Genomic DNA, 22,936 nt, shown 5'->3' on the forward strand with positions numbered 1-22,936 from the left:
GTTTGGAGAACGCTCTGAGGGACAGGGTGGGATTGCTGGGGTGTGTGTGCGGGGCCAGGGGTCGGAGCGGACGCTCCCTGCGCTCCCTCCCAGCTCAGGACATCCCATCCCATCGTGTCCCTGCGGCCCCGTCCCGGTGCCCGCGCGCGCCCCCGCGCGGTGCCCGCGGGAAGGCGGGAGGGGCGTGGCCCGGCTGCGCGGTGACGTCACGAGGGGCGGGACGTGCGCGCTCCCGGCATTTCCGGGTTCCCCGGGCGGAGGCGCGGAGCCGGTGAGGGGGGGCGGGAGCGGGGGGGGAACGGGGGGCCGGTGTGAGGGGGGTCTGACATGGCGTGAGGGGTGTTGGGGTGCGGACGGGGCGTGCGGGGTGTTGGGCGTCCGTGGGGTGCAGGGGAGGGCCCGTGCGGTGCAGACGGGGCGTGCGGGGAGCGGGGGTCTGATAAGGGGTGCAGGGTGATTGAGGTCTGACAAGGGGTACAGAGCGATGGGGGCACAGGGTGAGGGGTCTGACAAGGGGCACAGAGTGGTGGGGATCTGACAGGGTGATTGTGGGTTGACAGGGAGTGCAGGTGATCGGTGTCTGACAGGGGGTGCAGGGAGGGATCTGACGAGGGGTGCAGGTGATGGGGGCCATGGGGTACAAAGTGATGAGGTGTCTGATGGGGCGCAGGGTGAGGGGGTGCAGAGTGGTGCAAGCAAACACTGCCCCCCTCCAGCTCCCCACGGCCACTGACCCTTCCCCACACCAGCCCTGCCTGCATCTCCCTGGGCAGGGCCCGATCTCCCCCCAGCCCACCCGTGCCAGGCCCCACACAGGTCAGGGTTAGGGTGGGGTGGCAGCAGGTCAGGTGCACCCCTGTGGGGTTCCACAGCAGGTTGGTGCCTGGTCCTCAGTCCCCTCCTGCCAGCACTGACACCCCAAACCTCTCGGCCTGTTCCTCCACCAGCCCGAGATCCCACTGCCTGTGGGATCCCTGCAGCTTTCCCTGGTTTATCAGGCATTCCATCCTCAATAAACCACGGGTTTTTCACTGAAAGTGACCAGCTCTGGGTAGTTCTTGTGAAAATACAGAGTTTAAAAAGTCGTCTCCTTGTTGCCTTCCCTTCCAGTGACCCCCTGTGTCCCATCCCCACGGATGCGAACCCCCCGCTGCGCCGGATGGCACCGGGAAAACCAACTGGGAAACTCCAGCGCCGGGAATCCAAAGGGACACGAAAACTGGGAGTATTAAATCTGGGAACACCTTGCCTCGACACGGTGGGGGTTTCAGAACCTGCTTCGCCCCTGCGCGGCGGCTCCCTTGGAAAATCAACTCCAGCTCTCCCTGCAGCTCAGGCAAATTGTAGCCTGGTGCAGGAGTAGGCAACAGGTTGAAGGGAATTCCCGGTTTGGAGTGTTGGGAAACACAGTCTCACCATCCAGGCTGGGAGCTCAGTGGCTGCTCCTCCTGCCCCGGCTGCTCCTGGGTGCCTGTGGGGCAGAACTCGGAGGGTTCATCAGCGACGACGCTTCCCTGGCCACCAGCAGGTTTGTGAGCTGCGAGGAGATGGTTCCGTGGGGATGAGGGTGGTGTGATGGACCTGTTCCTCATGCCAGGCCTGTGTTCCTGCCCTGGGAGTCACAGCAGTGCTGCCTCAGGCCAGGCTGGGCTCAGGGAAGGAACCAAAGTCAGACCATGAGGGTGATCTGCCCAGCCTTAACCCTTGCCAGCCTGTTTCCAAGGGGTTTTATCCTCCACCCAGCCACCTCACCAGCCATGCCAGCTGCCTCCCCTGCTGCCAGGCTGCCTCTGCCTGGGCTCAGCTTGTGTTTTTAGCGTGGCCAGGGTGGAATGCAGGAGCTGGGTGGGAGGACAGGTTGTCCCCACATTGGCCCTTGGACCCACCATCCCGTCAGAGCCCCCATGTCCTGGGGCAGAAGGTGACTGGCACGGCCCTCGTGCTTGGAAAATGACTGGCCCCGTGTCCAGGCCTTGAGTCACCAGCTCACGCCGCCGTCGTGGGCTGTTGTTTTCCACCCGCTGAGCACAGGCAGTGACCTGCTGTTTATTTATAACTCACTTCTTGGGAGACTGAGGAGCCGAGCTCTGGGACGGGGGGCTCTGCCTCTGCTGGCACAAGGCTTGATTCCAGCAAGAATCCCAAAGAATCTGGCTGTTTTGCAGCAGTTTGGGAAAGCAGCAGCTCTGCCCTTGCACCAGTGTCTCTCCTCCTCGGTAGGTCAAACTCCTTCTCTGGGGCTGTTCCTCACTTGTTTGATTTTCACTCGAGCTGCGGGGGTGGTGACTGCTGGGAAACCTCGTGGGTTTTCTCTGCTGTAGATGGGCTTGTCTGTGTTTGCACATCCATCCCGTCTCTTGTGCCTTCAAGATCACAGGGAACAGCCGTGGCTTTCCAGGATCTGCCTGGTAGTGCTCCAGAGCCCCCTGGTTCCTTCTAGAGCCAGTGCCAGGGCTGCTGATCCGATTTCCCTGTGTTCCCCAATTTCCTCCCAGCACAAGTCTTGGGTGAAATCCACCTTGGAGCTGGTTCCTTGCACTCATTATTCAGGAAAATGTTGTCCCAACATAAGTGGTGCCGCGTGGATTCGTGGCGCTGGAACAAACTGGTCGGACTGGTCGTGGTGGGAGTGGAGAGTCCTGTGGTGAAGGCGGCGAGTGCCCTCAGTGTCTTACCTCCTGCAGTTGCTGGAGGAGGTGATGCTGGCAAAGGAACATGTCTTTTGGGGGAATAACACTCGCTTTGTAAAACTTAGGCAAGGTCTTTGTAAAACTTAAGAGGAGGTCTTTGCAAAACCACCGCTGTCATCCCTTTCCCTGTGACCAGCTCAGGATGTCAGGGTGGCCAATGCCAAGAGCAGGGGTGGTGGCTGCAGTCCTGGAGCTGAAACACCTGTGCTGCCTGTCTGGGCATGAGAAATGCTACCCTATGCCCACCCTTGGGTCTTCTCCCACCCTCAGTGTCTCAGGTGGGATGTGTCTCTTGTTCACAGGGTGTAGCAGGATGTGGTGGGAAAAGGGGCAGAGTTTGTCCAGCCCCAAGGAGCCTGAGCCTCCTGGATGGAGGGCAGAGATGGGGATGGCTCCCTGCTGTCCTTATCAACCACTGCTGCCACTTAGGGGTTGCCTCGCTCCCCAAACACCCCAGCAGCCTCTTGAGCCAGAGGTCAACTTCCCTGTAATCCCTGCACTCTCCCATTTCTGTGTTGCAACTCAAAGGGAGGAAATCTTATGACAAGTTGTGGCAAAAACAGTTTCCTTTTCTCTGAAATTGCCTGTGAACTCTGGAGACACTGAGGATCAATCCGGAGTTTGGCCCCAAAGAGCTCTTGTCCTGCTGCTCCCAGCACCAGTGGCTGGTGGGGTACCTGCAGGGGCTGCTCTTGGTCTGGGCTGCTCCTGATTTAAACTGCTCTGGATTTGGGCTGCTCTGGGTTTAAACTGCTCTGGATTTGGAGCACCACTGCCCTTGGGAGTGGCCATGGCCATGTAGGAGCTGCTCAGTAAAGCACAGTTCTGCCCAGGCTTGGCAGGAGAGGGGCAGGTTGATGTCGTCAGCTCTGCTCAGGGAAAGCTCTGGGATTTTTGTGTTGGCTTGGAAATAAAACCTAAAAACATCGATGCCCATTCCAAGGCCATTGTCTGCCAGGGGAATATCCAACCCTGTGGCCAGTGCTGGGTTCCCCTTCTCTTGGATGTCAAGTGATTCCAACTTAAGGGAATGGCTTAATAGGACAAGAGGGAATGGCTTCCCACTGCCAAAGGGCAGGGTTAGATGGGATATTGGCAAGAAATTCTTCCCTGGGAGAGAGGTCAGACACTGGCACAGGTTGCCCAGAGAAGCTGTGGCTGCTGCGTCCCTGGAAATGTCCAAGGCCAGGTTGGACAGCGCTTGGAGCAACCTGGACTAGTGGAAGGTGGGATTGGGTGAACTTTGAGGTCCCTTCCAACCCGAAGGATTCTGGGATTCTGTGAATAAATTCCTCCTCCAACCTCTCACATCCTTAGGAAACTTCGGGCCATAGCAGATGCTGGAGCAGCTCTTGGACCCTTTTCCATGCTGGGATCCATGGTTTTTGGTCAGGGATCCAGCTGTGCCATGGGTGTCTCTCTGACAGCCACGTGTTCTGCCCTCAGGGGCTCCAGGGACAGCTCGGTTTCGGCAAATGGCTCCCAGAGAGGAACAGGGCAGGAAGCCAAGAGTCAGAAGTCAAAGGTCCCTTGTTGTCTGCAAACCCCCTGCAGTGGCAGGTGACCCAGCCAGGCTGCCACTGCCTGCTCACATCTGGTTTTCCAGGGTTTCCCATAGTGGGAGGGCACTGATTTTTCTCTGTCTCCCACCAAAGCCTCAGAGCAGCCCTGGCATCTGCACCCCCTGGAGTGGGAAAGTCCTGGGATTTATCAGCCTCATGGAGAACCTGCAGCCTTCCAGTGCTTAAAGGGGCTTATAAAAAAGGTGCAGAGTGACTTTACACAGGCAGACAAGTGACAAGAAAAGGGGGAATGGGTTTAAACTAAAAGAGGAGATTCAGATTGGATATTGGGAAGAAATTCTTATCCATGAGGGTGGGGAGGCCCTGGCACAGGTTGCCCAGAGAAGCTGTGGCTGCCCCTGGATCCCTGGAAGTGTCGAAGACCAGGTTGGACAGGGCTTGGAGCAACCTGGGCTAGTGGAAGGTGTCCCTGCCCATGGCAGGGGGTGGGACTGGATGGTCCTTAAGGTCCCTTCCAATCCAAGCCATTCTGGGATTCCATGATTCCTTCCCATCTTCCCAGATGGCTCTGTGCCCAGAGAGTCTGTCCCAGCTGGGTTGGGCAGCAGCATTGCTGCTCCTCCTCCTCCTCTTCATATCTTCCCACAGCCTGCTAGGGGGTGACACCCCCTTGTCCAGGCCACCTCATGCCACTCCCATGGTTTTTGGGTGCCATCCTTCAGGCTCAGGCATTGCAGGTGACACAGGGAGAGGGGCAGCCGTCCCTTGCCCTGCGTGTGGTGCTGCTGGCTGGACCTGCCTGGCAGCTCACCCAGCCTGGGGACTGCCTGCTGGAACCTCGCAGGGGTTAATTACTCCCTCCCAGGCTCTTGGCCATGCTCTGTTTTGCCCAAAACTCTCCTGGTCCCTGGAAAGTGTGGTACCTTTTCATGAGGTCGTAGCTCACTCCCAGCTCGGATCCAGCAGCATCCTGGCCATGAGCACCTGCAGAATTCCTCAGTGCATGATCCACCCCTTTTGCGTGGCACCAGAAGCCCTTCAGCTGGCAGGTGAGTCAGGTGTGACCCCACTGGGTGCTCAGACATCTCCTCCTCATCCCCAGGTGACATGTGAAGGCAGCGCCCGGCACCGGGAGCGGCAGCAGTGGAGATGCATTCCAGCCACCTCGATGATCCCAAGGAAGCCATACAGGTGAGCCAGACCCGCCCCAGTGCTCCCCACACAGCTCCAGGTGCTGCCCAGTGCAACTCCAGTCACTGCTGGGGACGTGGTAGGACTTGTGGGTGCTGCCAGCTGGGATTGGGATGGTTTATATTGGGATTGGGATGGGTTGTCTGGGCAGGGGGATTAAAGGAAATAAAGTGTGTGTGGGTTAAAGTCACACCAGGGCTTTGCAAGACCCCACATGGGTGGGGCAGGGAAGGTGCTCAGCCCTGATACCTGGGCGAAGGGATGTTGTCACCCCCCCAGTTTGGGGTCTCTTCACCCAGCTTTGGGAGTTTAAACACCTTTAACAATATCAACAGCAGCAGTTAAACCTGAGTGTTTAGTTCATCCCACAGCAGGATGACTCCATGTGTGGCTGATAAAATCATTTGCACTCTTTAATCCTCTCAGCCCGTGGTGCTCCTTCCTTGGGCCAGCAGACCTGGGGGGCAGCTGGAAAACAGCACCCCAATAAGGGACACACTCCCCCCACTGTTGTCCTTGAGCTCCAGCTGCTGGAAATCTTATTTAGATGCTGAAAAAAATATCCCAGGCTGGAAATTTAATATGGGTTTGTGCAGCCAACCCAGGCTCGAATCAAAGTCTGCCCAAGCCCTGGTCAGGGAATGTTCAGCGTTTGCCTGGAATGCTGCCTGATGCTGAAACATGGTGGGGCCCCAGAGGAATTTGTGGTGTTTTCCAAGTGCCTGCTTGTAAACACAACCTGGATTTGAAATAAGGTTGGTTGAGACACCCAGGCTCAGCTGCATGAGGAAAAAAATCCTTTCCACCAGCGTAAAGTTCGCTGAACTTCCTGCTTTTGACTGGTGGGAAAGGGAAGCAAAGCTGCTGGAGGGTAAAAATCCCAAGTTCCAGCTTCAGAACCTGCTGAGTCTCTTCAAAGGCAGGAGCTGAACCCCGGTGTCCTTCCAAACCCCTCTGTTTTGGGGCCCCATCCCAGCAGTGCCCGAGGTTTAACCAGCACGGCCAGCGAGGTCGATGGCTTTGATTTCTGCTGGTGGGACCCGTCAGCGTGTCACATGTCACATGCTGCTTGGGCTGACCTGCACGAGCTCAGGGGCTCTGTTCCCTCCTCTGAGCTTCTCCTTTCTCACCCACACTTACTTAATCCTCGTGTTTCCCCCAAGAAAGTGCCTTCCCTACCCCCTTAAGCCATTTGCTGCCTGCAGAGGAAGCACCACATGCTCCAAAAGCAACCCCAGCTCTGAAACACCACAAAATTGCATTAATTATTATTTTTTTAACAAAATAAGCTACACGAACTGTAATGTCAACAGTGTGAGACCCCAGCTCAACCAGTTCAGCTGCAACGCTCCCAGTTCAGCCACTGCAAAGGAGGAGGCAGGAATCACGTGGTGCTTTGCTGTGAATGAGCCTTGCTGGGTTTGAGCCCTTTTACATGAAAACCTTCCTAATCGTTTTCTTTTTATGATCCAAACGTGCACCTCCTGCCTTTCAGCTGATCAAGAAGCAGCTGGTGAATGCCATCAAGGCTCTGCAGAAGCAGTACGTGAGCTCGGACGCCGTCGTCACCAGCGATGACGGCAATGCCAACACGCTCTGCAGCGCCCTGGAAGCTGTTTTTGTGCATGGGCTGAAGGCCAAGCACATCAAGGCACAGACTGGGGGGAAAGGGAAGAAATCAGGGGGTCGAGGACCCCTTCCCCAGCCAGCCTTTTGGGGCCTGCTGAAGAGCATCACCCATCGGTGAGTGCCTGTTGCTGCTGAAAGGGATTTGCGCGCTCGCGTTTATCCCTTGTCTTTGGTGCAGTAAAATTCAGGGAATAGGTGGACAGCAGGATGGCTCAATGCATCTCTACCCCATCCTGCATGCTCAGTCCATTCAGTTTGGGGAAGAGGCACCCTCACAGGGGTTTGGGGGGTTGGAGGTAGGAGAGCGAAGCCCCTGTGGTGCTGAGAGGGCTGGGCCCCCTGTGGCCCCTCTGAGCGTGTGCTGGGGGTGAGCTGATGTCCCCAAACAGTTGAGGGATGAAATTGTGAAGACACACCCCTTTCTATTTATTTTTGGGTGCCAGGCTGTATGTGGTGGTTCCAGGTCCCCCGTGGAACCCCAGTGACTGCAGTGGTGTCTGGCAGCAGCTGTTTATGGGATGCACATGCAGGGATCTGGTCTCTCTCCTGACCTGGATCTACTGGGGCTGGTTGGCCCTGTTTCCCCACATCCCAGCAGCCTTCGAGGAGGTCTCTCTGGGTGACTACTATTTACTGGGGTTTTTCTGAGCCACTCCCTAAGCTAAGTTCTCCCACAGTAAATAACAGCCCCCACACAAATTGTTCTGAAAGCCTCATCCAGCTCCCTCACTGACTCCTGAATTATGAAAGAGTGGATGAAAATAATTCTTTCACATTCTACAGGGGATATTTTTGTGCCCTTTGAAGGTTTTTTTCTTCTGTCTTGAGAGACAGATTAAAAAAGAAGTCTTACAAAACTTTTGCCCTGGTTTTTGAGGTGTCTGTGGTGCTGGTGTGAGCTGGGAGCAGGCAGGATCCAGGGACCGTGGTGTCGCTGTTGGATCTTAGGGAAGAACAGTTGAATTCCAGAGGCTGAGATTGCTTGAGGAGCTCGACCCAAGCCAGGTTGTTTTTTTGGGGCTGCCACAGCAGTTTTCACTGTGTTTTGGCTGCTTTTAAATTTGAAGTGAGGATTTAGACACGTGGTTGTCACCAAAGAGGATCCAGCCAGCACAAACCCCACTAATATGCAGGGACAGCAGGAATTCCCCCCTCTGCATCCTTGGTCCAGGGCAAGCAATGGGTGGGAGATGCCTCCAGCCAGAGAGAGGAGAAGCCGAGGCACCCAAGGGCTGCCTTGGATCCTTACCAACACATTTAGCTTTGGGGCATTCGGGAGCTACTTTTCTCCATGGCAAACCACATTTTCCATGAAGGAAAGAGATTTTCCACAGCCTGTTTTATCCCAGCTTCTAAACTCCCCATAGCAGAGGAGGTTGGGCAGTTCCTGATGGAGGCTTTGCTTCTCCTCTGCCCCATGATGGACCTAAACGGAGCCGCTCACGTCCTGTTCTGTCCTTTGTCCTCCTTTTTCCCAGGAATATTGTCTCGGAGCTGGAACAGCTCATGTTTATCAACACAGACGTGGGTCGCTGCCGTGCCTGGCTGAGGCTGGCACTGAATGATGGGCTCATGGAGTGTTACTTGAAGCTGCTCCTGCGGGATCGCTCCCGGCTGTCCGAGTACTACCAAGCGCCCGCTCTGCTCCTGGATGCCGAGGAGTGCGAGTTTCTCCTCTGCTACTTGCAGGGTTTATCGTCCCTAACCTTCGAGCTGTCCTATAAATCAGCAGTTCTGAATGAGTGGACCATCACCCCCCTGTCCCTGTCGGGTCTGTGTCCCGTTTCGGAGCTGCTGGAGCCCCTCACAGCCGAGCCCCGCAGGAAAGCGTCGCTGGGTTCCATCTCGCAGTCGTCGGGGTCGGACGAGATCGAGATCCAGCCCTCGATGCTGCCCATCGGCAAAGCCAGCAGCAAGATCAAGCTCACATCGTCCTCGCTGAGCCTGAACACCACGAGCTCGTCCCAGCTCTCCTCCAGCCTGGGCTCGGACAGCATCCCACCGGCCCCCTGTGCCCGCAGCCCCGAGCGCAGCGAGGAGCCGCTGTCCTGCGACTCCGACCTGGGCACGGCCACCGCCGAGGACCTGGACAGGTCACTGCAAGAGTGAGTCCTGCCCCAGCTCTCCTCTCCAAGGGGATTTTTAACCCTCTCTGGGCTCTCATTATTTTCTCTCTATAAGAAGGAAGCCTTTCTCCCTGTTTTTCTTTCACAAGCTGTTTTTTTCCTCCTGGAAAGGGCCTTCGTTGTTTTTACAAACCACTCGGCACAGCTCACTGAGCCCCTGCTGCCACTGCAAATGAGCTCGTGGCCACTGAAGTCTGTGTGTGTCCTCTTTAGCAGGGCAGAAACGTCAGAAAAATGCTGCTCCCTGGTTTCAGGAATGTCACATCTCCCTGGTGCATGCTGGGGGTTGCTCCAGGGCTTTCCGTGAGGGGAAAGAAATGAGTTTGGTCACAGGGAGGGTTATAATTTGCAGCTTCTGCAGATCATTCAGAGGAGGGAGGTTGTTGGTTTGTCATCCTTGTGATTTATTCCTGCCGAGCATCCAGCACAAAGATTTCCAGGGTTATATAAGCTCTGAGTAGTCAGCAAATATTTTCCGTACCACCTTTAAAATGTGACTCTGAGGGAGCCCAGCCTCGGGATGATGCCTCTTCCCAGTGAAGGTCTTCAGGAGGGTTTAGAGCTGCAGGCTATGCTCCCCCATCTATAACAGCATCATTCCCTACTTTCAGGATTTTGCATCTTCCAAAGGTCCTGGAAGAACCTGCCTTGATTGGATTAAACTCATGATGGAGATGCTGTTTCAAGTTTTAATCTTGGGCTGGTTTGATTCTGGGGCTGGCAGTGAAGTGAGGCCATGGGAACAGCCACTCCTCTGGCCAGGCTCCACTATTAATTGCTCATTAACGAAAACAGTTGAAATTTGGCACATGGTCCAAGGCTGGATTTGCATCCAGGAGCTGTATGTGGGGCTGGGGCTGTGGGAGCACCCAGCACTCCCTGCATCCATGGAATCAAACCCCTTTAATGTGTGTAACTGGGGAATGCTCCCATTGCAGGCAGGGTCCTGCTGCCGTGCCATGGGGCTGACACTGCTCTGTGGGGCACAAATCCCACATTTTTCTGTTGGCATCATTGGGATTTTCCGGCCACACCGTGCTGCCAGCCCGTGGAGGACGGCAGTGCTGCCGAGCCCTTTTTACACGGTTATAATTTACAATAACTGGGGGGGGTTTACAGGTTTTGGCCATTGCAGCTGCATTCAAACCAATCATTTTTCCCTTTCAAGGGTGTTGTCCGAGTTCAGCAAAGCCCGGCCGAGCCCGGAGGCTCCGGAGGGGCGGCTGGTCCCCGGCGTGCTGGGCTGCTCCCCCCGGCCACCCGCGGGCCCCCCGGCACCGACCCCCAGAGCGCACCAGGAACCACCCCCCGGCACCAACAGCTCCGCTCCAACAGGTGACACGGCACCCACCAGCCATGAGGAGGGAGATGCTGGTGGCACAGCCAGCATTCCAGCCCCACGGAGGGACGGTCCAAGCAGAGGGGAGCGCGGCAGCGGCGAGGGCAGCCTGGCAGTCCGGAGTCCCACGGCCGAGTACCTGCTCTCTCCCCTGCTGGGCTGTCCGGTAGGTCTTACAGCTCCTTCCCTTCCCAGCTCCTTGGTGTGTTGCTCCCTGACCTAATGGAAAAGGAAAAACAAAACTCATGACGGTTTTTTGAGGAGGCAGCGGTTTCATAGAATTAGGGAATCTCAGAATGGTTTGGGTTGGAAGGGACCTTAAAGATCATCCAGTTCTGACCCCCTGCCATGGGCAGGGACACTTTCCACTAGACCAGGTTGCTCCAAGCCCACCCAACCTGGCATTAAACACTTCCAGAAATGGATTTCTCCAAACTCCCATCTTCTGTGCTGCTCCCACTTGGTTGCCAGTGATACTCCCCACTCCACAGGCATCTTCCTGGACTCCATGGAGTAGTATCCATGCAGCTGCTCTGGGAGAAATTGGATCAAAGTCTGTATTCTCTGGTAAAAGAGACACCAAAGCCTTTGAACGCCTGCCTGGCCTGTCAGTCATCCCTCTCCAGGAGCGGGTGCAGCAGGAAGTTTGTTAAGGATATCTGGAGAGGGATGAGCTCTCACACAAATCTGGCCATGGGCTGTGTGCAAGAGATAAAACAGCCCAGGAACTGAGGTTCTCATGGGGACTTTTCTTCCTTTATGGTCCATGTAAGAGGAGGAAAAGGGTTGACTGGACAGGAAATAAAGTAGTTTCCCAGCGGAAACACCCTCCTGCAGCACATCTGTTCCCAGAGTGGGATGGCATTCCCGGGTGCTGGGCTCGAGCAGCGGCGGATTTCCCCTGCAGCCCCACGGAGCTGAGCCACATCCACTCGCTTTTGCTTTTAGGAAACTCTTTGAACAGCCTCGTCCTCTGTCTATTTTGTTACTGACTTTTCCGTCCTGGTTCCCATTGTTTCCATCCTGGTTCCCATCCTTTCCACCCTGGTGAGGTTAAGATATACCTCATACTCCCCCACACCATTCCTGCTCTCTGCTCCTTTCAGTTCCCTCCTGCTTATCCCGTTTCCGCTGCTTCCTCGTGGCCCTGAGCCAGTTTGACCTAATCTATGTATAACATACTGTGTCAACAGGAAATTCCCCCTGCTCTCCCATGACTCACGGAGCAACCTGCATTCCTGCCCCGGGAGTAAGCCGGGAGCTGCAGGAGCTGCACCCCCACCCCCTTCCCCCGTGATCCTCCCACAGGGTGGTGACAGCTCTTGTGCTGTCACTTACCTTGTTATTCAGGATAAAAGGCTCTTGGAAAGCTGGGAAGGGAAGTTCAGAGGACATTCCTGGTGGGGATGCAGCCCTGAGTGTAGGGATGCTGCTCCCTCGTGCCAGGGCACTGAGCTGGGTTTTTTCCTACTGCTGTTTGTTCAGGGACCTTGTCCCAGAACCTTGCTCCTTTCAGGAGGAATTTCTTCACTGAAAGGGTTGTCAGGCTTTGGAAAGGGCTGCCCAGGGAGGTGGTGGAATCCCCATTTCTGGAGGTGTGCAAGGAATTACTGGACGTGGCACTCAGTGCTCTGGTCTGGTTGACAAGGGGGAATCAGTCACAGGTTAGACTTGGTGATCTTGGAGGGCTTTTCCAACCTTAATGATTCTGTGATTCTTGTAGCCAGAAGAACTCCTGGAGGAGTTACAGCCATGTTTTCTTCTGCCCATGGGTCTCATCCCCTCCTGACATAGCAGACAAAGGTTTCTTCTGCCTTCCCTGCTTTATTTTTTCCCTGCATGGCTCAGGCCAAGTGTTTGTGAGCCACAGGTCTTATATTTCATCCTGGACAGCTTCTCTGTACCTCTCCCCATCCCTGCTCCTCCTGGAACATGGCTGGTGCTGCTGCTCCAGGCAAGCTCATGCTGTTCCATGGCAGGGCTGGAATCCCACCCTCCATCAGAACAATCCAAATGCCTGTGGTCACTGCAGGGAATGTGCTCTCCCTCCACAGTGATTTTAGGGGGAGAGAACTGATTGATTTTGCACTTTATAATCCCACCAGGATAGAATCCCAGTATTTCCCAGCTGTTGACACAGTCCCACAGAGCATTCCCTGACTGGAGGGAGCAGGGGGAGCCATCCTCCTGGGAATGGCCAGCAGAGAATCATGGAACGGTTTGGGTTGGAAGGGACCTTAAAGCTCATCTTGTTCCACTCCCCTGCCATGGGCAGAGGAACCTCCCACTGGATCCCACACATCAGTGCCTGGATTTGGTCTGTGCAGGAGCAGCCCCTGAGGAGGGATCTTTGTGGACATGTGTGTTTGAGGGGCACAGGGTGTTCGATGAGTTTGATAATTACTATATTTAATTTTTTAACAGAAAAGAAAGAGCTGGATCTCAGAAGATGATTTCTACAGACCTTCCCCAGGAGAGAGCAGTGGGAGCACAGCTGACACCAACGGCTTCGGGCCCGAGGGGGACAGTGAGGGGCTGGCCCCGGGGCTCATCAGTGCCCTTGACTTGGAGAGGCTCTCGGTGCCCTCCTCGGAGAGTGGGAAACCCAAAATGTCCCCAGAACGGGAGCAAAAGGGCTTCAGTGTGGTGCACCGCCGGCAGATGGGTACGTGCCACCTCCTGCTTCCATCCAGTGCCTGCCCTGGGCAGTGCTCAGGGATTATCCTGGGTCATGATGGGCTGTTTGGGCAGCAGCTGTTGGCTGGTGTGAGCTGGTGGCAGCACTAAGAGCCACAGAAGACAATGGAGCAGCTTCCCAAGGCATTGCTGAGCCCATGATTGGCTCTGGTGGGAAGTGTTTTAGGGGGAGAGGGTTTGTCCACCCTCAGGACACCTTTTCTTTATGCCATCCCACTCATTCTCAGCCTCAAAACCCAAATGCAGGTGGACAGAAACCCAAGTGCAGGTGGACGAATGGTGGAGACCAAGGTCCTGTCAACTCCTGCCCCATCCCAGCATCCTCCAGGACAGGCTCTCTAAGATGCCATGCCTCTGGGTTGCTTGCTTTGAGCCCCCCTTGGCTTTTCTCTCTCTCTCTCCTGGTTTCCCCTTTTTCGGTTAAACCGAGACATCTCTTCCCCCAGGCCTTTCCAACCCTTTCCGAGGGCTCCTGAAGCTGGGCAGCCTGGAGCGCAGGGGAGCCATGGGCATCTGGAAGGAGTTCTTCTGCGAGCTGTCGCCGCTGGAGCTCCGGCTCTTCCTGGACCACGAGGATCGGATCTGTGTGGAGAGCTACTCCCTGCTGCGCTGCGAGTCCCTGGCGCTGACACACTCCGACGGCCGCTTCGAGCTGGTTTTCCTGGGGAAGAAGCTCTACCTCCGAGCCCCTTCCCGGGATGAGGCCGAGGACTGGCTGGACAGGATCCGAGAGGCGCTGCACAAGTGCCGGCCACAGCTGGAGGAGGACGAGTGGGAGACTCTGGAGTATTCCGAGGATGGAGGTGAAGCCCAGCCCATCCAGGGGGACTCCAGTGCTCTCCAGCACAGCGACGTGCCTGGGAACAGCTTGGACTGGACTCCAGCCCACGAGCCGGAGCTGGATGCGATAAAAGAGGCTGTTCTGTACATGGACCTGGACAAAACCTGGGTCCCTTTCATTTTTTCCCTGTCCCTCGAAACTCTGAAGTGCTTTAAAATCAGGAACAATGACAAAATTTTAAGCAACAGTTACGGCATAGAGACCATCCAGGACATCCTCCCGGACACGAGCCTGGGGGGACCCGCGTTCTTCAAGGTGATCACCTCCAAGGCTGTGCTGAAGCTGCAGGCTGAGAACGCAGAGGAAGCAGCCTCGTGGAGGCTGTTGGTCCGAAGGGCCCTCATGGCCTACCTGGAGAGCGCAGAGGAGGCACTGACACTGGGTGGGAGCTTGGATGGGCACTCCCAGGTCGTCCTGAAGAACATCGTGAAGGAAAACGGCTTCTTGCTGCAGTACCTGGTGGCCATCCCCATGGAGAAGGGCCTGGACTCTCAGAGCTTCATCTGTGCAGGTACAGTTTGGTTTGGATTGGAAAGGATCTGAAAGACCATCTCATCCCACCCCCTGCCATGGGCAGAGTCACATTCCACTAGCCCAGGTTGCTCCAAGCCCAGTCCAACCTGGCCTTGGACACTTCCAGGGATGGAAGTGGTTTCCTCATCCAAACCACTAAAGCCTCTCAGTGGAGTTTCACGTCCCCAGCTGGACCTTTGATGTCCTGTGGGCACAATCCCCATCCCACCCCTGCCCAGCTCCAACTGGGATGCTGCTGGGCTCCCATTTAAGATGCTTTTGGTACAGACAGTCAGGAACTGGGATTGAAGCAACCTTAGCTGGACCACAGGCCCAGGACTCTTCCTGGGCATTTTGAGGCCGCAGCCTGTGGGGAAAGTGCAATCAAGAGCAGTTTTTCCAGTAAGGCAGCAGAGGAGCAGGGATTGCAATGGGTGTGACAAGCTGATTTTGCAAAACAATCATTTACCCTTCCCCTGACGCCTCTTGGCACACGGGGCAATGCTGGTGGCACCCTCACTGACCTTCACAGGAGGTATAATTTGCTCTTTACCTCGCTAAGTTAATTAAATTTCAGATTTCTCTCCTGCCTCAATTATATTTCTTGTACCCTCCAGCAGGTTGGGTTTTTTTCTTTTAATCCCTCTCCTTTTTTTTCATATATATTTCTTTTCTGGTCTGTTTGGTCTCTGCCTTTCCCTCCAGGCTCTGTCCTGCATCTTCTACCTCCCAACAGATGGAAGCAACAAGCCAAAAAGACAAATTTCCAGGTTTTATGTGTAGGTTTTCTTTAGGGATCTGCCTGCCCTGCTTTCACCCCACTCCCAGCCTGGGATGTGTTCCCTTCCATCTCAGGGTAATTAGCAATAAGCAGCACATGATCTCCATGAATGTTTTTGAGGGGTGAGCTCCAGACACCCCAGAGTGTGAGGTGGGGTATCAAAGCCAAGATGGATTCCCCACTGCTATAATAAAGGGGATTTGGGGTTAATCCATCCTAACTTCATCCCTGGAAGATGAGGTTTGGGGACCCCATGACGGCAGCAGGAAAGAAAAGGGCTGAGTGAAGGTAAAATAGGGCAAAGCCACTGGTGGAGGTAATGGGGCAGCAGGTGGGATATTTCCAGAATTCACTTTTCCTAAAAAAAAAGAACAAACAACCCAAACAATTGAACCACTTGATAGATAACAGTGGGTTCAGGGATTGTCCAGCCTTCTTTTTATGCAGAAAAAGTGAAGTGGTGCCTGTCGGACCATCATGGGGAAGGGCCTGGGGAACATCACACTGAACATCCTACAAGTGCTTCAGCTGATCCCCCACCCTTCCCAAAACTTACTTGTTCCATTCCCTGCTCCCAAAAGTTTCTCCCTGTCCTGGCAGTGATGGGTGCAGGCTCAGGTCCCCTCTCATTCCCTGCTCCCCTCAGGCTGCTCCAGGCAGATCGGCTTCTCCTTCGCCAAGCCCAAGCTCTGCGCCTTCTCCGGGCTCTACTACTGCGACAGCTGCCACCGCGATGACGAGACCGTGATCCCCTCCCGCCTCATCCACAACTGGGACCTGACCAAACGAGGGGTGAGTCCTGGGCTGGGTCCATGCAGGGAGCAGGGAAACGCTCTGGCATCTGCCCACGGTTCCTGAATGTCCATCTGGGCATTCCCCGAGGTTGGAGGTGCCCGCCCCAGACCCCTCTCCGAGCCTCTCCTCGCTCCGTGCCCACCTGTCCCCTCTCTGTGCCCCAGGTGTGCAAACAGGCCCTCAAGTTCCTCTCCCAGATCCGTAACCAGCCCCTGATCGACCTGAAGCTGGTCAACGAGAGCCTCTACGAGCACGTGGAGAGGATGGGGCGGATCCTCCGGAGCAGGGAACAGCTGAAGCTGCTGGGGGATTACCTCATCATGTGCCGCAGCGGCGCCCTGAAGGAGCTGAGCAAGCGGTGAGGGCCCTCTCTGGGTGACATTCCCTGCTCTTTGCACCCCCGTGGTCTCCTGGTTCTCTTCCTCACCCCGTCAGAGCAGTGCTGCCAAGGCTCAGGCTGGTTTTTCGCTCCATATCATCTGCCCCAAGGAGTTATCCGTCTGTTGGCTGTGTCAGCACACTGAGCTGTGACTCAGGAAACACCTTCCTGGCCGAGGAGCTTCTGGCTGGACAGGAAACACCTGGGAAAATAGATGAGATATTTATTTTCTTTTTTCCCTCCCTGCTTTGAAATGCTCTCACACGATTTCCAGTGGCAGGATTTGGGATGTATGGCACAATAGAAGAATAGGCTCTGCAGTGATTTTCTTCAGGAATCTGCATTGTCCAGGCACCTCCTTGCTCCAAAGCTGTTGGAGATGGGGTGGAAACCATCTACTCCTTTTTCTCTGTGCTTCTTTGCAGGCTTGATCACAGGCATTACCTCTTGGAGTGTCCCCACAAATACAGTGTTGCTGATCTGAGGCAGGTGAGAGCTTTGCATGGTCATAGAATCACAAAATGGTTTGGGTTGGAAGGGACCTTAAAGACCATCCAGTCCCACGCCCTGCCACAGGCAGGGTACCTTCCAGTAACCCAGGTTGCTCCAAGCACTGTACAACCTGGCCTTGTCATAGGGATTTTGCTGGTGAAGACACCCCAGGGTCTGTGGAGACACCACATGATGCTTCTTCAGCAGGAGTTTTCCAACAGTTGGATTTTTCAGTGATTCCAAAGCCAGGAGCCCCATCCTGGCAGGCTGTGGGTGCTGCTCTCAGTTTTCCGGGGTCCCGTTGTGACCTGGGTGTGGGTTGTGTTTGGAGGACAGCCTTGCCTTCACGTGGCAGCTCCAAGAACGGGTGTAACCCAGCACGAACCCGGCAGGGTTGGGCTCCAGGAGCACTGACCCCCCTGTCCCACAGATCGCCGACGGCGTCTTCGAGACCTTCCTGCAGTCCCTGCTCCAGTTCGCGTCCCACCACGTCTACAGCTGCGACCTGTGCACCCAGCGCGGCTTCATCTGCCAGATCTGCAACAGCAGCGACATCATCTTCCCCTTCGAGTTCGATACTACCACCAGGTGAGCCCCCCTCTGACCCCCTGCAGCCAGGACACCCCAGGGCACGGCCTGGCTTCTGCCAGGAGCCCCAGATGGCCCCTGGGTCCCCCTCGGGGGTCTGCACTTCCAAGGCACGTGGCCTCGGGGTGAACTGGGAATGGGTCTGACGTGGTTGTGTATCCTCCTGGTGCCCATATCCCAGTGGTGCCCGTGTCCTCGTGGTGCCCATATCCCAGTGGTGCCCATGTCCTCGTGGTGCCCATATCCCAGTGGTGCCCATATCCCAGTGGTGCCCATATCCCAGTGGTGCCCATGTCCTCGTGGTGCCCATGTCCTCGTGGTGCCCATGTCCTCGTGGTGCCCATGTCCTCGTGGAAACCATACTGTGGTGTTCACATCCTCATGGGCACCATATTATGGTGCCCATGTCCTCATGGGAGCCGTGTCCTCATGTTCCACATCCTTGTGGGAGCCATATCCTTGTGCTGCCCATGTTGTCATGGTCCCCACATCCTTGTAATGCTCATGTCCTCATGGAAACCATATTGTGGTGCTTACACCCTTGTGGGAACCATATTGTGGTGCCCATGTCCTCGTGGGAACTGTGTCCTCACGTGCCACATCCCTGTGGGAGCCATATCCTTGTGCTGCCCATGTTGTCATGGTCCCCACATCCTTGTAATGCCCATGTCCTTGTGGAAAACATATTGTGGATCCCACTTTATCAGGGTGCCCATGTTCTCATGGAAACCATACTGTCGTGCCCGTGTCCTCGTGGGAACCAAATGGTGGTTCCCATGTCCCCTGTGGTGCCCATGTCCTTGTGGGAGCCATGTCCTCATGTCCCACATCCCTGTGGAGCCACATCCTCATGCTGCCCATGTTGTGGTACCCACGTCCCTGTAGTGCCCATGTCCTCATGGAAACCATATTGTGGTGCCCATGGTCTTGTGGTGCCCATGTCCTTGTGGGAGTCACATCCCCGTGGTGCCCATGTCCTTGTGGGGGTCACATCCCCGTGGTGCCCATGTCCTTGTGGGAGTCACATCCCCGTGGTGCCCATGTCCTTGTGGGAGTCACATCCTCGTGGTGCCCATGTCCTTGTGGGAGTCACATCCTTGTGGTGCCCATGTCCTTGTGGGAGTCACATCCTTGTGCTGCCCGTGTCGTCATGGCAGCGACGTCCTCGTGGTTCCCCCATCCTTTGGGACTCATTGTCACGGTGCCCACGTCCTCGTGCCCGTGTCCCCATGGGACCCATCAGCCCCAGGATGATCTGAACCAAATTGGGGCTGTTTGGGGCAGGAGAGGACCGTCCTCACAGAGCCAAGGTCTCACCAATACAGGTGGCTTTGCACAATTGAAGATGCAGAGCCACCAGCACCTTGCTGTCAGCCTGCAAAGGCCTTGGTGGGCAGCCAAGGGGCTGGAGGGAGGAGGAGCAGGAGGAAGGTGCTCCTGCCTCACTCACCTGGCCAGCACATCTCCCGTTCAGATTCAGTCTGACCCCTTCCAGGGGCTGCAGGAGGGAAGGGGAAGCAGCAGTGGGACTGTCCTACCCCCATCTACAGCCAGGGAGGGGAGGAAGGATGCCTGGACATGGATTTCATAGAATCCTAGAATGGTTTGGGTTGGAAGGGACCTTAAAAAACATCCAGTTCCACCCTGTGACACGGGCAGGGACACCTTCCACTAGCCCAGGTTGCTCCAAGCCCCATCCAAGCTGGCCTTGAACACTTCCAGGGATGGGGCAGCCACAGCTTCTCTGGGAAACAAAGAGCCGAATGGGCAGCATTGCAAGATGTGCTGGGAAGAGGCTGAGGATGTTCCCAGCAGGACAGGGGTGACAGTGGCTCTCACTGGGATTTTCCCTCTGCCCAAAGAGCTCCCATCCCTCACAGGCAGGGACCTGCCCTGCAGCAGGCTCGGCTGTGGCTTGGGATGCAGCAGCTGGACAGAACTTGGAATCAGGAACAGGGGGAGGGTGGTAGAGGGGGGTTTATCCCCACCACCATCAGGGTTTGCTGAAGAAGTCACTATCAAACCCTTCCAGCCCAGGAGCCTGCTCCATTGTAGGTGGAGAGAGATCCACATCTCCATGGTTATTTCATAGAATTATGTAATTGTTCAGGTTGGAAAAGCCCCTTGAGATCATCTAGTCCAACCATTCCCCAGCACTGCCAAGGCCACCACTAACCCATGTCCCCAAATGCCACATCCACACAGCTTTTAAATCCCCCCAGGGATGGGGACTCCACCATTGCCCTGGGCAGCTGTGCCAGGGCTGGACAACCCTTTTCCTGAAGAAATTTTCCCTAATATCCAACCTAAACCTCCCCTGGGGCAACTTGAGGCCGTTTCCTCTTGTCTTGTCATATCCTATTTGGCACTGAGGAAAATCCTGGCAGAGAGATTTCACAGGCCGATGGTCTGCACGGCCTCACTTTGCCTGGCAATCCCTAAAAGTGAGCAGCACCTCCCAGAACCTGCAGAAAATACCAGGGATAGCAGGATCCGTGGGTGCCCCGTGTTAGGTGGCTGAGCAGCGCTGCTCACTCCCCTCCCCGCTGCAGCGACAGCATCGAGCTCGTTATCGAGAAAACAACACCCCCAGGGGGCCCGTTTTCCCTGGAAAAAGAGCAGCCAGGCTCTGGAAAGCGCCGGTATGTGTGGCTGAGCCGGCTGGCAGCCGGCTGGAGGTCTCGTGCCCCGCAAAGCCGAGCTCGGAAGTTTGTTGACGTCTTTCTTTTTCGACCCGACGGAGGAGGAGGAGGAGGAGGTTGTGCAGCAGGAAAGCGGCTCGACCGCCGTCCTCGCGGAGCTAAACCCGGCTTCCTGCCCCTCTGCCCGCCCCGGGGTCACACCAACACTCGCCGCAGGATGTGTCTGCAACACCTCAAACAATGACACACGCCCCCCTCCCCGGGCGCGGGACCCTCTCCTGCTCCCGCAGCTCAGGCGCTTCCTGCGCCGGGGCTCGGGCAGGTGGAGGCAGGAGATGCCAGCTCTCCTTGGAACCAGCCCCGGCTTCCCAAATCCCCCCCACCCCCGGGGAGCAGCCACTACGGCTGCTAATCTGGAGAGGCCATGTAGAAGTGTATTCCAGTGGGGAAATGCATATTTCCCGTTCCCAATCCCTCCTGTCCATGCACAAGTCTTTCCCTATCCCGAGTCCTTCAGGGTTTGCAGCTCCTGTCAGGAGCAGGATTTGACCTTGGCTGTGATGTCATTGTCCTTTTCCTGACACTGCTGGTGTTTCGCTGCTCTGCTCCCACGGATCCTTTGGGGAATTAAGGTGTTTGGTGCCGTTCACACATGGATTGTGCACCAGGTATTTGCACACTGAAAGATAAATCTGGCTGCCCTGCTGGCATGTGGCTGAGCAGCATTTTGCTGCCACTGGGGAGCTGGGGATCACAACCCAAAAATTGAGCTCAGTCCTTGTAGTGGGGACATTTGTTCTGTTGATTCAGCACTGAACCCCCCACCTGAGCTGGGGGGTCCCCCCCAGCTGCTCCATGCAGGATGTCACTGTGGCTGTTCACATTCCTGCTGCTGCTGAGCTGGATTTGGGAAAAATTAGGACACGTCCCACCTCAAGGGCAGCACCATCCTGGCTTCTGTCCCCTCTTTGTGGCTCTGGTGTCCCCACAGTGTCCCTGCCACATGCAGGTCCCACCATCAGGGTGGGGGTCTCTGATTGTGCCCCCCCAGCCCTGGCAAGCAGAGGGTCCCCAACAGCAATGCCATCGCAGGGATTGGTGTCCTGGGGTCAGTGTCACCGGGTCGGTGTCGCTGTGTTGGTGCCACATGGGTTGGTGTCACGAGATCAGTGTCAGGGGGTCAGTGTCCAGGGTTTGGTGCCTCAGGGTCGCTGTCGCAGGGTTTGCTATTCCAGGGTGGTTGTCACACCTTTGAAGCTTTGCTCAGTGCTGACCCCGCTGTGAGAGCAGGGCACAAACCTCAGCTCAAACCTCACTGGTCTCTCTCCCACACTGGCAGCTGCCGGCAGCACCCACGACGCTCCTTCCGGCTCGGAGCTGCTGAGGGGGAGGTTTTGCTCAAGCAGCTGCTGCTCCTGCATTCAGGGCTCCTCCTGAGCCAGAGCCAGGCTGGGGCTCAGAGAACCCCAAGATAGGGAAGTGTTCCCTGGTTTGGTTGGGGAGGAGTTTGGTGTTTGCTCTGGTGTTACCAACACAGTGGGTGTTTTTTTCCCTGTTTTCCCAGGTGCAGCGAGTGCAAAACCGTCTTCCACCGGGACTGCCAAGCCCGGGCCACGTCGTGCCCGCGCTGTGAGCGCCGGCAGCGGTACCAGCAGCGGCTGGAGGCCAGCACAGAGCCCAGCCTTTAGCCCCCAGCACCGACCTCAGCGCTGCCCTCGGCTTCTCATCCAGCCAGATGAGCCCCAAGGGATGGGGATGGCAGGAGGCACAGACCCCCTGCCCGGGAGCCCATCCTGCGCCTGGCCCTTCTCTGGGGACAGGGATAGTGTGGGATGGGGACTCCGGTCCTGTGGGACCCTCTGCCTACCCAGGACTGAGCAGGGCGGGTGGAAAGGTCCATCCCTCCTCACACTAACCAGGTGCTGCTCCCTGCCACCCTCCTGGTGCCAATGTCCCCTCCCAGTGGAACCCAGCAGCTTTCCCGGGTGTCAGTCCAGATTTCCAATCAAGGATGCGGAGAACTGACGTTGATCAAAGCTCTAGTTTTTTAAGATGTTCGATACTGAAAAACTGGTATTTTTTTACGTGGGGGTTTTGCACAAGCTGGGCTGCTCCGGGGTGACGGAGCCGCGCAGGGAGGGGACAGAGTGACACTTGTGCCTTTAGGGACCTGCGCGCCCGGGGGGGACCGTGGGCACCCCGAGCATCTCCCGCTCAGAGAGCCCACCCAGCGCCGTGGGAGAGCCACGGGCTGCTCCTCCCCCCTGCTGCTGCTCATCCTCGGGAGAAATTTTATTTTCCTTTAACCCCTCCCCGTGCAAAAATAAAGTTTATTTAACAACTAGTGAAGCTGGTTTGGGGTTTCCTTCTCTACAAGGAAAGGGCCAGATCACAGGTTCAACCTGACACGACATCTCTATGGGAGGAGGGTTGGGAATGGGGATGCTGCCTGTCCCTTTTCCTCTGTCCTCCATCCTCCCTGCCTGTTCTCCATCCTCAAGGGTTTTGCAGGGTGGTTGGGGGACCCTTCCCTTTTTTCCTTGCCCCATTTTCCTTCCCACCTGCTCCCCACCGGTTTCAGCCTCTCCAGTTGTTCTTTTCCCTGCCATGCTGGTGCCGGAAGGATTTGGGGTGTGCCCACCAGCACAGTGAGACTCCTCGGGGTGGGTGGAGGCAAAAGCCAGGGCACGGCAGCTCCCGTGGGACCCCC

General features: G+C 56.3%; 1 protein-coding gene across 2 annotated transcripts; it reads left to right on the top strand.

The window, feature by feature from the left end:
- Positions 1 to 210: 210 nt before the first annotated feature.
- Positions 211 to 22,570, top strand: PLEKHM1 (pleckstrin homology and RUN domain containing M1). 2 transcript variants are annotated; one of them, XM_064636597.1, is made up of 13 exons: positions 211 to 271; positions 1,111 to 1,528; positions 5,316 to 5,404; positions 6,900 to 7,147; positions 8,512 to 9,138; positions 10,328 to 10,664; positions 12,923 to 13,163; positions 13,642 to 14,547; positions 15,977 to 16,122; positions 16,290 to 16,483; positions 16,930 to 16,993; positions 17,427 to 17,584; positions 21,791 to 22,570. In XM_064636597.1, exons 3-13 carry the CDS (start codon positions 5,363 to 5,365, stop codon positions 21,912 to 21,914), a joined length of 3,087 nt encoding a protein of 1,028 aa, XP_064492667.1. In that variant the 5' UTR covers positions 211 to 271; positions 1,111 to 1,528; positions 5,316 to 5,362; the 3' UTR covers positions 21,915 to 22,570. The 2 variants fall into 2 exon arrangements, with proteins under 2 accessions (XP_064492667.1, XP_064492668.1); XM_064636598.1 differs by lacking the exons at positions 211 to 271; positions 1,111 to 1,528 and adding an exon at positions 1,597 to 2,216.
- Positions 22,571 to 22,936: the final 366 nt, after the last annotated feature.

The sequence above is a fragment of the Pseudopipra pipra genome, chromosome 26 (assembly GCF_036250125.1).
Source record: "Pseudopipra pipra isolate bDixPip1 chromosome 26, bDixPip1.hap1, whole genome shotgun sequence".
Lineage (NCBI taxonomy): Eukaryota > Metazoa > Chordata > Aves > Passeriformes > Pipridae > Pseudopipra > Pseudopipra pipra.